We start from the raw sequence: 17,253 nt of genomic DNA, 5'->3' as shown, positions 1-17,253 counted from the left end.
CATTGAAGTCAACTTGGTGCTTTAAGTATCGAGGGAGTTTCCTTTATTTATGATCATTATTTACTGGCTTTAATCTCATCGTCGTGGATGTTTTATATACCACCTCCCTTACATGGCCTTTAGTTAATGTGGATCAACTAAATTTTGATCTGATCTTACAAATTTTATTGTGACAATCTTGTCAAATAATCAATTGCCTCACCTAGCTATATGGCTCAATCCAATATGTCAAGATTTTACATTATAGGCTGTAGCCAAAGTAGATTGACCATCAAAATGTTACAACGATCCCTTTTGAAAGCTTGATATGACTAAGGCATCTGATTTCAATAACCAAATGGATAATGCACAGAAATGTAGCCATCTTTAGTACAATTATGTCCAAATTTTAAACTGTTTAATGGTGTATTGTCACATGAAAAAGTAAAAATGATGATATACACCATGATATTCATCAAGCATGATTCCTGTAATATAGGCCTTCTAAAAAAATCAAACTATTGAGGGAAGGCTTTTTAATCAATAATTATTATTGACTGGATCTTTTAAACAAATCTCATATTAAAAATTAAATAATTAAAATCCCGCCTTCTCATATTATTTAGTTCCTGTTTGACACGAATTAAAATTATATTTTTAGTCAATTTTGATAAAAATTGATGAAATGTATAGTTAAAAAGTTGTGAATTTCATAAAATATGTAATCAAAATTAATTATTAATTTTGATTTAGAATTTTAATCAATACCAAACATGGTTTAATCAAATTCATCCTAAATTTGCATTGGACTATTTGGACGGTTGATGTGTAATTTACATTACCATTATAGCCCCTGTTTGGCCCCCATTACGGGGAAAATTTAATGTATAGAATAGTATTTTTTGAAAAATGAGTGGTTGAAAAAGAAAGAAAAAATTTCGATTTACGTGTAATACTATTTTATAGAAGATTGTGTGGTTGAAAATAGGAGAGAGAAAAAGTAGAATGTAATGTAATGTAATTTAATGAAAATCAAAGAACGGCATAATTTCATTTCTATTTTTCTATTTTTCTCCGGTTCTATATTTCACAGCATAGGTTCACACTTCTTCCTCTCTCTCCCGACAAAACACGGGCTCTCATCTTTCGAGGGTTCTATTTCAATCCCCCTTCTCAAAAATCCCCCAAAACTGAAAGTATATTGCTTCTCTCTCAACTCATGTTCCCAACTTTATACACACATATTTTAGGTATAAATACAGATTCACCTGTTATTTTGCGTAAATTTTTATATATATTTTTTGTTCATATTGTTAATTTGTTTCCAGGATTGTCTTGAAAATAAATCTTTTTGGGAGTTTTTCAAGTGGAAGGTAAGGTTCCAGTTAATTTTTTTCCTTAAATGGGTTTTGTTGTGGGTGAATTATTTGTTTTTCATTTGTTGTTTACTGCCGTTGCTGGAATTGGTTGTTATAATTTTTCTTTGCTGCACTTTTCCTGACTATGTGATAAAAGGGTGAACTTGAGGTAAAAATTCTATGTATGAGGATATACATGCATAATTTATTCATAAATACGAGAAGAATGTATGCATATTAAATGATGTGAGTGAAGTTGTATTTTTCATTCAACTGTTGTTTTTTTTTTTTTTGATATTTTTTACACTAAAACTTCAACGTCTTTTGAGGAATAGTTATGTATCAATTCCTCTTCTTCTTTTTTTTTTTTTTATTACTCACTAGTTTATATACAGCGGGATTTATTTGAATAGTTGAAAAATAAGTGATTATTTAGCCATATGTATTAATGTAATGGAAGTATGTATCTATTTAATTATTTAATGAATATCAATAATGTTAAGAAAAGAAAAGAACGAATCCTTTTAGGGAAAGAGTGGTTGGTGTATCATGTTTTGGGATCTGATTATGTGTCGGGTATTGTTGTGTGTGCTTCAGTCTCTATCCTGTAATTAGTATCAATGATAATCATGTTGGTTTTAATACTTGCCATCACAATGGATGTGATATTAATTATAATTATTGTGCAAGAGACGTGCATCTGAGTTATAAGAGCTAGTTGAAGATATTAGCATTTGAAATTAACTGCAAATGCAATATCACCATGTAGGAACGAAGCGCTAATACGATGACGATGTCTTCTGGTATAAACATCATAACCTTCTAAATCACGTGGATGAATGGATCATCATCATTCTCAATAAGAGAGAAATACTCATAGGTTAGGTAACTAAATGCTATGATACTACTATCCCAATAATGAGGACGAGTGACCAAATCTACCAATGCACAAGCTCTGCACGTGGGTTGCACAGTGGAGGAAACTGTTTGGATGATTTCCGATTAGTAAGTAGTTATTGGGATTTGTTGAATCACTATTTTCCATACTCTGTAACATATTTGAGCAGTAAAAATAGTTGATTCAAGAACCAAGAGTGCTAACATAAGGCCAAAAAATAATTTGTGGTTGAGCTCGAGTTAATTAAACTAAGACTTGGCTCTTTATTGAATTTGACATTGAGAAAAATAGAAAAAGATGCTCTGGAAAAGATTGCTCCAGTATTATGACGATGACATCCTGGTTTACTGTAAATATGCCTTTGCATTAGAAAGGTTAGTCTTGCTGAACGCTTTTAAATAATAAAGACTAATATTTTTATGTTATGGCCTCAAGCTTTGTCTTGTTCAGCTGTGAAGTTGGACGCTACTAACTCTTCATTTTGCAAGATCTAAATAATTATTTTTATCATGCAATTGAAATTTACTTGAACCAGCACATGCAAAGAAGAAAAACTTGGCAAGGTGTATTTTCGATACCTGTTTTGTTTTATGACTTATAGATCATCTGAAATTTTACTTATTGTGGGAAGTGGTTCAGCACGAGGAGTCCCCTTCACGCTATGTAGTTGGAACTGAATTTGTTATCTTGAAAACTGTAACCACTTTTTGGGACTCTGTATGTAAAATATTTCTTAATTTAGTTAATTCCTTGCATGCGTGAGTAAAATTTAAAGTGGGAGTTTTGATGAATTTTGCTTTTTTACAGGTTTTAAATTCTCTCCAAGCAATTACTGAAGGAATTTAACTGGGTGTTTAAAGTATTCGATTGTATCGGGAAGCAGTAAATGTACAGACTCTGAATTGGTTTTTAGCAAGATTAATTGTAAGATACCTAATTGTTTTAGACATCATATGATACTTGACAGCACGATCTTTGCACGTGTCATGCGCCAGCTCTTTTTGATCCCTATTCCCCAATCTATTTAGCTTCCTCCTTTTCCTCTCTTTGGTTAATATTCCCTTCAGCAGACCATTTCAGCCGGAAATCCATATTGTTATCCAGAAGTTGCATGGAAAATCTGAAAAAGATATCATTCCCCTTTTTGGCATTCTGCTACTCAGGTTGTAACAAAAATCCTTTTTTGTTGTCAGTCCTCTTTGTTAAAGATTTCACGGGCATTGCGAAAAGTGGCATTGAAGTGCCAGAAAATTTATTTTTTTACTTAATGTTTTCTTATTTTCTGCAAAATACTTCATTAAGGTTATAGTTTTCTTTGTTCTTTTAAATTTTTAATAACTTAATTTCTTGACCGGCAATGGCAAATGCCTACTTATGCATCAGCAGTGCCTGAATCTTCAATCTTGACTGCACATATCTGCTCTTTGGATACTGTTTTGAAATCTCTGGTTGGTTGGTAAGGTCCAAATCTCTAATCTAGTCTACGTAGATCTGCATAGTTGGGTACCCTGTTTTGAAATATTTGATTGACTAATGCTTGAAGAAACAATCTAGTCCTTGCAGATTTGCTATTTCTACCACCTTTTTTTCGCAAATCCAAATTCAATTAGACCATCGAATTAGGAAAATGCTTGTTTTTAGCGTGGGAAGTTTTCACTCGAACCACGTGTAGAATAACAATGGGACTGGGTTTTTAAACCGAGAACCGAACTCTTTTGGTCCGTTTCTTTGTTTTAAGTGAAGAACCGAAATTGAATTTTGTATTTTTGGAAGGTTTTTTTTTTTTTTTTTTTTTTTTTTTTTTTTTTTTTTTTTTTTTTTTTTTTTTTTTTTTTTTTTTAAAATTCTTCCCAAAAAAATGTGGCTAATTTAGTTACCACAATTAACCTTCATTGAATGCAACCCTTAATCTTCACATTTGAGTAGGGGAGTGAATTACGGAAACTGGATTGCAACCGCCTGAACCGGCTGGTTCGGCACTGGTTCTGTGGCAAAATCATTTGGTTTTTGGTACTCTGCACTGAACCTGATAGTTCGGTCTGGTTCTCGGTGCTTAATAGATAACCGAAAATGTATTTCGGTTCTGCCAGTTTGCTTTTCGGTTTTCTTGTCTTTTCAGACTTTACCCTAAACAACTAATCTGAACCTCTCTCTCTCTCTCTCTCTTGTTCACAAAAACTCTAGCCCCGCCGCCTTCATTCTTCTCTCAAAGCGGAAGCCCTAATTCCAAATCTAATCGAATGCAATCTCACAAACAATCTACAGATTAGTAGCCTAGTGCAAACCCCAATTGCTAAAAGAATTTTGTACAAGAATTTTTCCTTTTTAGTTTCAGGCAGATTTTTCTTTTTCTCCAAATTCGGACACGGTATTCTCTCGACAATTAATCAGTTTCTGCTTTTACTAGTGATCAGTTGGTCCTGTTGGAGTTGAATGTTGCTGGGTGCTGCTTGAGATTTACCAGATTTAGTTTTTAATTTCATGAACAAGGTTCTAAATTACTGCTTTATTTTCTCTTAACTGATAATTATTTACCGCTTTTGCTTTAAAGTAGTCAATTTTCATTGCTGTTTGAGTGCCAATTAGTGGTTGCTACTAATTTTTTGTTGTAGTTAATAAATCATTAGTTGTATGCATATAAACTAGTCATTGCTGCATGAGTGCATATTATCGATTTCTTGACGGCCAATTTTCGTCTTGTTTTACCAATTTCCTTATCAAAGAGAAGGTTATGTTGATATAGGAAATTTTAAATAAAAAATCCAATAATGATTATTTCATTATTTCATATCAATATTCAATTGCTAACATGGAGAGATGAATTAATGTTAGCATTCATTGTTGTGTCCATTCTGGTTTTTAATACATACAGCCAAAGAAAAAATGAAGCTCAGCATGTGCTAGAAGAGACCAATTTTCAAAAAATTTGAGGTCCTGAAATTAAATGTAATTACACCAGACCAGAACCAACCGATTTTGGTCTGATCTGGTTCCTTTCCACAATTCCCAATGGGAATTGGCTCAGTACAGTCTCAAGAGACTCAGACTGAACCACCTGGCTTTCACCTCTACTCTTGAGAATCACATATCCACATATTGTTTTTCATCTTCAGTCTCTCTTTTGCTATTCTCTTCCTGTTCGTTCTTTTGAATCTTTTCTTTGTGTTACACTGCTGAGTCTTTGGCCACTGTTGCCTTTCGTTTTTGTATTTCATCAATCCTGCAGTTGCTTCATTTTGGAGCGAGGGCAGAGCCAGACCCCCCCCCCCCCCCCCCCCCCCCCCCCCCCCCCCCCCCCCCCCCCCCCCCCCCCCCCCCCCCCCCCCCCCCCCCCCCCCCCCCCCCCCCCCCCCTTCATTATCAATGGATTTATAATCCACAATCTATAGAGGCACCAATATTTATCTAGGGATGGGGAAAAATCACTTAGAACCAATGAATCTGATCCCGAAAATTGAACCAATTTTTTAAAGAAAGCTTCATTTTTGGTCACTTTTTACCCGAGAAGTGGTCGATAGCTCCGATTCTTGGTTTCTTCTACAAACCATGGTTTCGAACAGTAAGGATTGATTTTTATTTTATTTTTATTTTTTTGATAAGCTGGTTCAATGCCACCAGCCATGCCTGATTTATATTTTAAAACCCACACCTTCAGAATTAAATTCAAAAACCCTAACGTTCTTACCTTCTCTCTCATCTCATTTGTGCAGCGTGCTGCCTATCAATTCTCACCCTTTACCATTAAGTGTCTGGTTCATTAAGAAATATACAGTGCAACTCCAACCAAACTAGACAGTGCCCACCGCTATGTTTATCTCTCCCCTCTCCATCTCTGTCCACCCAATAGCCTTCTTTTACAACATACTCCAAGATTTCTTTTGGTTCTTTTTCATAAAAAATTTAAAATATTTTGAATTCATTTATGTGACTATTACTCTATAGAGCATTAGACGTATAAGCTTGTTATAGTACATGCGTTGTTGCCAACATCTCACTCTTTTTGATGTTTTAATCACTTTGCTTATTAAAATATTTTTCCAGATGAATAATCTGAAAAAAAAAAAAGGGTTTTATTTGTGGAACTCGAACCATAATTTTCAGGACCGACACAGTCTAAGTATCTGGTTGAAGGGTTCAACCGGTGGGTCATCGTCGGTTTGAAAATTTAAATAATAAATTTTTTATTTAACATAAATACAAAGAATAATACTAAGTTTAAAAGTCAAGGCATCGTATATTTGAAACCAATGTAAAGTTTGCTGAATAACTGTTCTGCATGCTTTTAACGAATGTTTTAAAAACCGGACCGGACGGTTCAACCTGAAAAATCGGGAACCGGGCCCAAATCCGGTCCGGTAGTATCCTAGACCCTCAAACTAAAAACCCTTCAAAAAAACCGTTGAACCGGCTGGTTTATTAACAGCCCGTGACCCGGCAGCGGTTTTACGGGTTTTGAACCAAAAGTTTAAAACTAAAAAGCCAATGAACAGAGCCCTAATTCTTTATTGTTTACTTTATGTTATTAAGTTATTTATATTTTATAATTGGATTGAGTAGCACTTATATATATATATATATATAAGTCACCGGTTCGATCCCGGTTCGACCCCGGTTCGATCTCTGGACCCTTGACCCTTCTTCGTTTCCGGGTCGATGATTGGGTCGGTTTTTAAAACATTGCTGTTATCACGCTGGAAAACAATCTGAATTTTTAAGTAAAATTATTTGGGCTGTGTTATGTAGCCAACCATTATAATTGAACAAGAATTTCCTGTTAATTTGACTATTGGGACTGATGATGGTAAGTAACTCTGAAACCAATAGAAATTTGGTGACAGTTTTGGGAAAAAACAAAGTTTGGCCAGCTTTGATGAAATTTCCCTGAGTTCAATGACCTGCTATGATATTAACCTCAAACAACTATGGGATAATGTAAGGAATGGGTTTATGAAAGGAACAAACATCCATCAAAAGGAAGCACTAGTATTTTAGATCTGTTACAGGATACAAGTGGCATCAGTGTACCTCTGTTGAAATGTGCTTAGGGTTAGTATCTTGCGTACAAGTGTTTGTTGGTCAATGTGGATTCCAGGTGAATTTCACAGATGATTGCAGTCCCGTGAAATATTTGATCATGTGAATTCCTTTCACTCATTTTTCCACTTTTGATATCGTGTGGATTACATTTTTACTAATTAAAAGAAAGAAATAATATTAATATACTACCTTCAACCCTCCGCCCTCCTTGATACCCTTCTATTTTTATCTGTTTTCTGGGTTTTATTTATTTATTTATTTTTGGATACAGGCAAATCTAGACATACATAGCAGAATGGGTGATGATGCATTTGATGAAAAGTTACTGACCGAGAAACTCTCTAAACTCAATAGTTCTCAGCAAAGCATAGAGTGTATCCTTTCTATAGGAGAGTAATGGCAGTTACTAATGCTCTGCTTTCAGAATTGTAGTGATAAACATACTAGTTTTATTATTACTAAATGGTCAACAGTTCTGGCAAAGCATAGTGTAACCTTTCCACAGGAGAATAATAACCATCTGTGAGTTTTTCCCCCTGATATCCTAGTGTCATAAAACATAATAGGTAATAACTTTATGTGTTAGTTCTATTATGTGATAATACTTGGGCAGCATACATGATTTCCATTTTTTTGTGCAATGTTACAAAGTATGATCATGGTGCATGACTTGCCCAATCCTATCAATGCATGTAGCAAAATATTCCCATGTTCACTTACGTGCGGTTGCTTCATTCCGAAACACTCTCTGTATTTGGTGGTTGTAAATATCATATTAGTACCTAATATAATAGTGAATCCTGATCAATGTTTCCCTCTAGTTTAGCTGTTTACATGTTCTCTTTCTAAGTTTTTTTTTTAATGTGCCTGTTAAGTTACCTTCTGCGGCGCTATTTGCTTGAGAAGACGGAAACTATCATGACAACGAAATTATGAATTTTTGTATGATCTTCCTCCTCTATCCAGAAGAGAAAAAGGAAAATATATTTATATTTGCAAACTTGATAAACTCAATAATGTGACTTACTGTTGATACTGCTAATGTTAAAATACAGAAGTCAAGAATAGAAACATTACAGGAACACAAGGGAGGAAATTTTGCTTTGTTTCTATACTCGATCTTTTTTAATTTTTTTTCCTTCTTTTATTTGGTGTTTGGTGTTTGTTATTTATTTTTATTTTTCTTTGGGGCTTTGCTGATCATATGCTATTGAATTGGTACTACAGTTGATCTCTGTCACATGTGGATCCAATTATAAGACCAAACTTCTGTCTCTATTCTTCATCATGAATTTGCCTAAACGATCAAGTTATTGGATGTAATGAATATGATGACTGACTCATAACACTTTATCTGGTTTCCAATTTGGTCACCTAGTCTAATTCCGTCCCATTTCATGATTGGCTCTCTATTCTTAACGTTTATTTCCATTTACAGTAGTTCAGAGGTGGGTACATTGGAGGCTGGAATTAACCCTAAAACATTATATATGACATTTCATCAGCTATGCCGCATCTCCATCTCTCTTTCTCTCGTTATGATTAGACTAAATTATTTTTTAACTTGTGCCTGACGTGCATTATATATTCTTCTCTCTCTTTTTTTTTATTTGGTCACCTAGTCTTCTTTTGTCCCATTTTATGACATGGCCCTTTATTCATGACGTCTATTCTCATTTACACACGTTCGCAGGTGGGTATATAGGAAGCCAGAATTAACTAATACATTATATGACATTTCATCAACTGTGGCGCATCTCCATCTCTCTCTCTATATCTCATTATGGTTAGACTAAATTATTTTTTAACTTGTGCCTGACGTGCATTAAATATTCTTCTCTCTCTTTTTTTTTATTTGGTCACCTAGTCTTCTTTTGTCCCATTTTATGACATGGCCCTTTATTCATGACGTCTATTCTCATTTACACACGTTCGCAGGTGGGTATATAGGAAGCCAGAATTAACTAATACATTATATGACATTTCATCAACTGCGGCGCATCTCCATCTCTCTCTCTATATCTCATTATGGTTAGACTGAGGTGGTTTTTTGACTTGGTGCCTGACTTGTGCATTGCATATTCTTCACTCCTTTTCCTTTATATGGCCACTTAGTCTATTTCGGTCCCATTTGATGATGTGGTCAGCTATTCCTAACGTTTGTTCCCATTTACACAAGTTTAGATGTGGGTACAAATTACCCCTAAAACATTATATGTGACATTTCATCAGCTGCGCCACACCTTTGTGTCTCTCTCGTTACTAAGTTGGTTTTTGACTTGTGCATGACTTGTGCATTGTGTATTCTTCTCTTTTTTCCCTTATTTTTCTGGTAGGGAAAGGGTGGGGACGTATAAAACAATAGTATGTTCCTCAATAACTCTGCTTCTTTGAGTACAATTAATATTGGCCTGATGATGGAACGGTCATTGTCAAAAAGACAAGCAAGAATGTATAGCTGATAATAAATTTATCAAGAACGTAGAGCTGAGAACAAATTTATCATTCATGGAATTGTTGTCTGAACTTGGTGCTTTTGTTTATTTGTTTCCACATTGTAGTGCAGTTTTCTTTTAACATCTTTTCAGCTCTATCTCGGTGGTGCATATCTAACCGCAAAAAGGCCAAGCAAGTTGTCGAAACGTGGGAGAAACTATTTAATTCTGCACAACGAGAGCAACAAATTTCTTTTTTATATTTAGCAAATGACATCCTGCAAAATAGCAGGCGCAAGGGCAGTGAATTTGTAAATGAATTCTGGAAGATCCTTCCAGCAGCTCTGAAGAGTGTTTATGATCTTGGCCATGAAAACTGCAGGAAGGTTGCTTCCAGACTGGTAAGTATCATCACAACTCACAGCCTGAGGCAATATGACAACCATTTTATACATAATTAATTGGAAACTGAAAAAGAAACAAATTTGTTGACTCCTATATTTCATCGACTCTTATTTGTTTAAGTTTCATGTATAGTTTTGAAATTATGATATGGAATGCGTTATTTCTAAAATTTGAAAGCGGATTTTGAATCTACCTCCCAATCTCCCCAACCAGACCAAAAAAGGGAAAAAAAATCTTGTTTCCGGGATTGGTTCTAGTCATTTAATGTCAGAGATAATTTTTTTATTGGAACGTGTGGTTGGATGACCAGATAATCACACTATAACATTGTCTCCTTTATATATACCATTCCAATGAATGTGATACTTTTTGCCCAATTCTCTTTCAAATTTGATAGACATGTTTTTAGACTTCAATTCTGCCAGGTTTAAGATTGTGTTAACTAAGGTCTACTCTTTTTGTGGAAGTTCAGGTGAGATAATGCAAGTTATCAAAATTATAAATTTTGCCATGTTGATGCAAGAAGTGTGTTCTTTTCCCGAAAATTTAATTCTAGCTGTTAGAGATAAGATTAATCTTATATGTTAAAAGTCATAAGAGTCTGGATTCAGTTTGGATTCTTGTGGATTGGATATTCTAAAGAATAATCCTACTAGATTAATGAAGCCTTTTGTGGTCTTTGCATCGATTATAGGTTGTATCTTACTATTATTTCCTTATGATGTATGTATTTCCATAACTAATACATCTTCACAGTATGTACCAGTTCATGTAGAACCGGTTGAAATACTACTTAAGAACATTGCAGATATTGTTCTTTTGTCGTTTCGATGTGATGGTGGTTCTAGTTTAATTATCTATCTCCAATCAGTTCAGAGTATATGTAGAAATTCTCTTATGACAGATTATTATAAACTTTTAACACTCTAATTATTCTTCCTTTGGTATAAGAGCTTCCAGTACTACACAAAATGTGAGATTTGGTTGTTAGGGGCAAAGTTTTACACTGAGTTCTATGGATATTTCATTCCTATTCCTATTCCTATAATTGAATCTTGTATGATTTGTTCTTATCTCCTGATGATTGCCATCTCTTGTTTTCTGTCCTTTGAATTTTGCTTTTTGGTTTTTGGTGACTGGGAATGCTCTTTACATTAGGTTAATATATGGGAAGAAAGAAAAGTTTTTGGATCGAGGGGCCAAAATCTTAAAAATGCGATCTTGGGCAAGACGCCTCCTGTCACTGTCAGCAATGTTAAGAATTCAAATCCTATCAAGGTTGTGAAGAGAGATAGCAACTCATTAAGAATTGTAAGTATAATCACAACATTATGGATGGAAAATTGTTCTAATCACAGTAATTTTGATGTGGGTTATCTCCTTTTTTTAAAATAAAAAATAAATGCATGCGTATATTTAAAATACTGGTAGCTTCTTCTTGTTTAACAATCTGCAATTTGGATAAACATCGTTGGATGATTTTACATGCTTTTAGCCCTTTAATATTTATCTTTAACCTTCATCCATTTTTTTAGGAAATCTGCAGGGTTCTGATTTGGTGGATAAGATACAGGAACAAGAGAACGCACTTCAACAGTGTGTTAGACAACTTGAAAATGCTGAAGCAATCAGAGTTGCACTGGTTTCCCAGCTTAAAGAAGCACTTGCAGATCAAGTATGGTTTTGTTTTTGTAATTCTCATGTCTGCAATTATGACTCAACACTTCCAAAGTCTGATAAACTCTGGCTTTTCAGGAAACAAGGCTGGCGCTGATACAGAGTGAGCTACATGTAAGGATCTCTGTTTTCTCTCTGGCACATGTTATCGGAAAATTGCAAATGCCTGCTGTTTAAATTGTCTTTTGGAATGGTTGAATATGTTGTCCAACTATAGAAAATCTTTTGGCTTCTTTCCCCGTCTGTACAGTTTCTGTGCAGTTTCCGTCCAGTTTCCGTGCAGTTTCTGTGCCATGCACAACAACATTCACGCACCAAATAGCTGTCCTTTTCACAGATTTTGTATTTTGTTTTGGTGTGGTGGGGCTAAACTGATAAATGTTTAGCTTGAAGTACGTGTTCTGTTTGAATATGTTGTCCAACTATAGAAAATCTTTTGGCTTCTTTCCCCGTCTGTACAGTTTCTGTGCAGTTTCCGTCCAGTTTCCGTCCAGTTTCTGTGCCATGCACAACAACATTCACGCACCAAATAGCTGTCCTTTTCACAGATTTTGTATTTTGTTTTGGTGTGGTGGGGCTAAACTGATAAATGTTTAGCTTGAAGTACGTGTTCTGTCGATGTTCCTCAAAAATATTGAAATAGCTGTACATTGAGGGCTCCGTAGGGGAACTTTATACTCAAAAGCTGAGGTACTAGTAGCTGAACTTAAGTGAAAATAGTTGCAAGGACTTAACTCCATTTTTTATGTAGGAGGAAAATGGGATGAGTAAAGGAAGTGCGCAAGCTCTTTTTTCGTGTTTCTTCATATTGATTGCACAATTATCTTATATGAAAAAGTTTCGCTTCCATAATTCTTCTTGGGCCTTCTATTTACCCTTTCATTCTTTCCTTTCTATTTTCTGTGCATACCAAGCATAAGAAAGTAATCGCATTCCCCCTCAAAACCAAATCAATTGAAAAGTTACGTGGATTAAGGTTTCTACTACTTGGGACAATTGACACAAGCTATGAGAAACTCTAGGACTAACAAACAACAGTAATAAAACCAAGCTTTATATCTCATAAATTTGGAAGTAGGCTACACAAAAACTCCTTCACCACTACATTCTAGCCAACATTACGTCTACTGAAAAGGTTTAATGAGATGAATGTTTTGCAACTATATCTAACTCTGTTAATTTTTGTCTCCATCCCCCTATTCAAGATTTATCCTGACCGTCCAAGTTGTCTTTCTCTTCATTTATATTCAATTAGTGCCCATTTTCTGTTTGGTGTACTTGATCCAAAGTGTAACCCGGGAATCAACTATTTGCAGGATTCTTTGATAGAAAGAGAAATCACAAAAATGGTTATGTCGCTGCCATTTTAAAAGGATCATTTCTTGTTTTTATTCATTATCATATGATCATTCATTTATCTTAAAATCACCTATCAAAAAATATATATATCTTAACATCATTGTTTCTGCTATAGTGCTGTGTCTTGGTAGACATTTGGCCTGATAATGGCCCATGTCTGCAAAGTATAGGTAGTCTAATAACCGTGTCTAGAGTTTGTGTTTTAACTTGGTATCTTTCCATCACACAGAATCATCCTTATCACATTTATCTATTTTGTTCACCCGGTTCTAATCGATGATATTACATATTCTTCGAGTCTCTCTTTCTATTAATAATTAAGCATAAATGTGTGTGTGTGTGGGAGAGAGAGAGTCAACATAATGTTTCACGTGAATTGAAATCTTGGTTTACTTTAATAAAGAAAAGACTTTAAACACCTTTAGTCTTATTTCTTGGTTTTCTCACCGTGGTCCCTTGAAGAACTTCTATTAACTAACTACTAAAAAGTAACAAAGTCTCAGATACTCAAAACTGAAATCAAATCTAAATCACTCTTAAATCTTGTTTCTTCTGGGAACGACTTTTAGTTTACCATCATTTCTCCCTGAATTAAAAGTACTCAACTCGAATGAGTTGAACTCCAAATAGATTTCTAGCAATTTCAGGTCAAGATGTTGGAAATCTTGCTCTGCGATCAATTTATCTAGTAAATTCTAATATTTTCTTATTTTGACTTATTCTAAAACCTCTAATTTCTAAAGAACTCCACAGTTCTAACTTATGGTTTATCCCCCACCTATTGGTCTTATAAACTAAAACTGTGTCATCAGCGCATAACATACACCATGGACCTTGTCTTGCATCTACGTCTGGAGCAAAAAGATGAAGACTTGGCGGCACCTTGATGCAATCATATAGAAAAGAGAGTCTTTACTGTCACTCCCACTAGATCTCTCACATGTGAATACTCAATGTCTCCACTAACCTCAATAATATTGATATGTCTAACAAATATTCCTTTTTCATAGCATCTGCACAGGGTTTCTTTGGGCACCCTATCACATGCCTTTTTTCAGAAAATCCAACTTGAATTAGCAATTGTTACTTGTTTTAGTTCCTGAGAGTAGAGATCTCAAGTTAGGTTCTAGGATGCCTAACTTGTGCACATATCTGGGAACTAGCCTCAAATAGTTGAATTGGCGTCTCTAAAGCAAGTGCCTACCAAATTCAAGGACAGAAAACTGTGGATGCACAACTTCACGAGGGAAATGTCCTTTAATTATTTGGAAGAATCACTTCTGTTTAAAAGCAAAAAGTTTAATTACTGGCAAAGAGCACAACTAATTACCAAGAATTTTTTGCCTGTAAATGGATAAATATGCTACGAGATAAAAATTAGTTGGGCACATAACATGTAGAGCAATGTAAATGGAGACCATTTCTTCCAAAGCATGTGATATTTATGGGTCTGTACTATGCTGTATAGCATTCCAACGGGATTCTTTATTGTTCAACCAATACTTTTACCAACTTTCTCCTTGTAATATATGTTTGATTGTAAATGTACCTGGTTACACTCACTTTATCTTGTGTAAATATTTATTTAATGTTTTTAGTTCACACCAAACCGATTCACTCACTCTTGTCACACTGATATCTTATAAAGAATGTATTATAACTATAAGAATGTGCTGTTTTCTTGTTCCAATAAAATACTGGTATTTTTACTTCTTTAGAATATGAATACTTGAGCCTTTTTTGTTAATAGATGGTTAGTGAGTTTTTTTGCTGATCAAGAAAGTTGGGATGGTACTACAAAGTACCAATGCTTTAAACTATGTTTTTTAGACACAGCCAGTGAGGCGAAGCAAGTCAAACTTTACTCTTCAGGTTTTTTCTTCTTCCAAGTTTTGTTTCCACTCTGGGTTTTGTAAGCTGTTATCCATTATCTTCTTCAAAAATGACCGAGGTTTATCGCATTTGGATATGCTGTCCCCTTTAGTTTATGTACTCTGTAAATCTGTGTTTTTGAAAGAACTCTTCAGTATACCTTGTACTCTTGACTTTACGTTGTTTATGGGACAACATAATAACATTAATTGTTGAAGTCAGTCACGGTCCTCATGATCTTTCCCGATATATTCTATTTATATTTCATTCGTTGTGAAGTTTCTACTTGGTTAGTAATTTCTTTAACTTGTTGAAGAACTATCTTATGTTCCACGATTCTCTGCTGTTGACAATTTATTTGCAATGCAGGTTGGTCAGGGTCTAATCGAGCAAGCAGCGAATATGAGGCAGCGGCTGGTCCCTGGTTTTTCGGTACCCGCTACTGCAAACCAACTTGTGGAAGCCAACGCTCCGAGGATGGTTGAGCTCAAATACCCGGCTACTCAGTCGACAAACTATCCGCCAGTGCCTCCACCACCTACGCATCCTTTGACATCATTTTCAACCTCTAATCTCAGTGAAGAGGAGAGTAAGAAGGCAACAGTAGCTGCTGTCGCTGCAAAACTTGCTGCTTCAACATCCTCTGCCCAGATGTTAACTTCTGTTCTCTCATCCCTTGTAGCTGAAGAGGCTGCTTCAATGAGCAGTGGCTTGAAATCTGCCGGGTTTCCGAATTTGCCTATTTTACCTCCCGAGAAAAGGCAGAAGCTAGAGAAGTCTACTCCATTCTCTGACTTGGACAATTCCGATGCTGGTAATTCTGCGTATTTTTCTACTACACAGCAAGTAATGGCTAATATGCCACCTAACAGCATGCAATCTGTAGCTCAAACTAACCGAATGCAAGCTCCATTCCTTCCACCTCTTCCACCTCCACCACCACTTGCACCTCCATCTAATTCTCCTGCAAGTCAATTGGTCCAATCGGCAATGGTGGGGCCACCCTACCAGTATGGTGCTGGAAACTTGTTACCTCCATCTTTGCCTTCAAATATTGCTATGGGCTTCGCCAGGCCTGGCCCTCCTCAGCAAGCGCAGCCGCAGCAGTTGCAGAACCAGCAACCTCAGCAGCAGCCGCCGCCGCCTCCAAATGGTGGGTACTATAGGCCTCCAGGTATTGGATTCTATGGGCAGAGTCATCAGCCATCAACACCACCCGTGCCTAGACAGTAAGGTTCTTTTCAAAGATTCCGGATCCCTGTGTCAATTTTGTACATTAAGTACATGTTTGGTATATAGTAGTGGACAATGTCCCTACCAAACATGCTATAATAGGATACTTATCTTTGGCATGAGAACTTTTTACATTACCTTTGTAATATACTGTTTTCACACCTAAATGCTTCTCCAAGTCCCACCAACACCTTGTTTGACTACATGATTGGGTCCTCTGCACCCAACACATACAGGGAATTTGAAAATATCATACTTGACTCTCTCTCTTTCTCTCTCTCTTGCATGGCTAATGTTGTTTGATTAGATTTGAATGAAATATTGTGTAAAATATGATAATGTTGCGTCTGCATGTCGTTATTTAACTTGCGAGGTGCCAGACAACTGGAGGAACAAATAATCTAATCAAGAATCAGAATTTGATATTCTTAAGAGAAATTTGTTCTTTAATAGGTTTTTCTACTTCAATATATTTTACTGGTATTTCATCAATATTACACAATTGTGTCACTGAAGAATGTTGTTCACTTCAAAGTCTCATCAGTTTATCTCGAAAAATAAAACTCAATAACCATACCACTTCAATGGTCAAGTCAGAAAGTATAAATACAAGGTATTTTGCCTTGCCATGGAATGAGATAGTCTTGGAGTATGGATAATTAAGATGTCATATCACTTGTCTTGTCCTCGTAATTTGTTGTGTCGATGTTCATCGTCACGTTACAAACAATTTGGCTCGGAGGCCTAAAATATTTAGAAAAAAAATTATCGGTTGCTTAGTCAGCTCTCTTGGGACATTTTCTTGATGAATATACGCTCCATATATAAAATTGTTGGTGGAAGATTGCCTAGGAACATATTGAGATTTAGAGGCTAGGAGTTGTTCATGCTGAGTAATGGTTGAAAAAAGTCGTTATCTAATTAAAAGAAAGAAATGAGAATTATTTAATGTTTGAAACATTGTACAGATCGTCATTACATATTGAAAGCAACGAATTTC

The 17,253-nt window shown here is 35.4% G+C and overlaps 2 protein-coding genes across 2 annotated transcripts in view; one reads left to right on the top strand and one right to left on the bottom strand.

Annotated features, from left to right (window-relative positions):
* Positions 1-1,061: 1,061 nt before the first annotated feature.
* On the top strand, positions 1,062-16,526 carry LOC111386270 (UPF0400 protein C337.03-like). The gene is made up of 10 exons (XM_023010733.1): positions 1,062-1,229; positions 1,308-1,352; positions 3,043-3,159; positions 4,643-4,725; positions 7,544-7,646; positions 9,861-10,108; positions 11,271-11,504; positions 11,641-11,787; positions 11,868-11,903; positions 15,390-16,526. Exons 4-10 carry the CDS (start codon positions 4,717-4,719, stop codon positions 16,251-16,253), a joined length of 1,641 nt encoding a protein of 546 aa, XP_022866501.1. The 5' UTR covers positions 1,062-1,229; positions 1,308-1,352; positions 3,043-3,159; positions 4,643-4,716; the 3' UTR covers positions 16,254-16,526.
* The window catches only part of LOC111386269 (protein DETOXIFICATION 24-like), a 20,241-nt gene continuing 19,403 nt past the window's right edge, over positions 16,416-17,253 (bottom strand). The window contains exons 8-9 of the mRNA XM_023010732.1: positions 17,069-17,142; positions 16,416-16,470 (exon numbers count right to left, since the gene is read on the bottom strand). Coding sequence (XP_022866500.1) covers positions 16,416-16,470; positions 17,069-17,142 — 129 coding nt within the window. The remainder of the gene's footprint in view (positions 16,471-17,068; positions 17,143-17,253) is intronic.

Source organism: Olea europaea, unplaced genomic scaffold (genome assembly GCF_002742605.1).
Source record: "Olea europaea var. sylvestris unplaced genomic scaffold, O_europaea_v1 scaffold349, whole genome shotgun sequence".
NCBI lineage: Eukaryota > Viridiplantae > Streptophyta > Magnoliopsida > Lamiales > Oleaceae > Olea > Olea europaea.
The sequence above is the reverse complement of the archived record's forward strand: the minus strand, read 5'-3'. Positions and strand labels throughout refer to the sequence as shown.

Coding starts and splice junctions, on each gene's coding strand:
- LOC111386270 (XM_023010733.1), top strand. Junction 11,505..11,640: donor GTTATCTCCTTTTTTTAAAA/TAAAAAATAAAT, acceptor CCTTCATCCATT/TTTTTAGGAAATCTGCAGGG. Junction 11,788..11,867: donor AAGAAGCACTTGCAGATCAA/GTATGGTTTTGT, acceptor CTGGCTTTTCAG/GAAACAAGGCTGGCGCTGAT.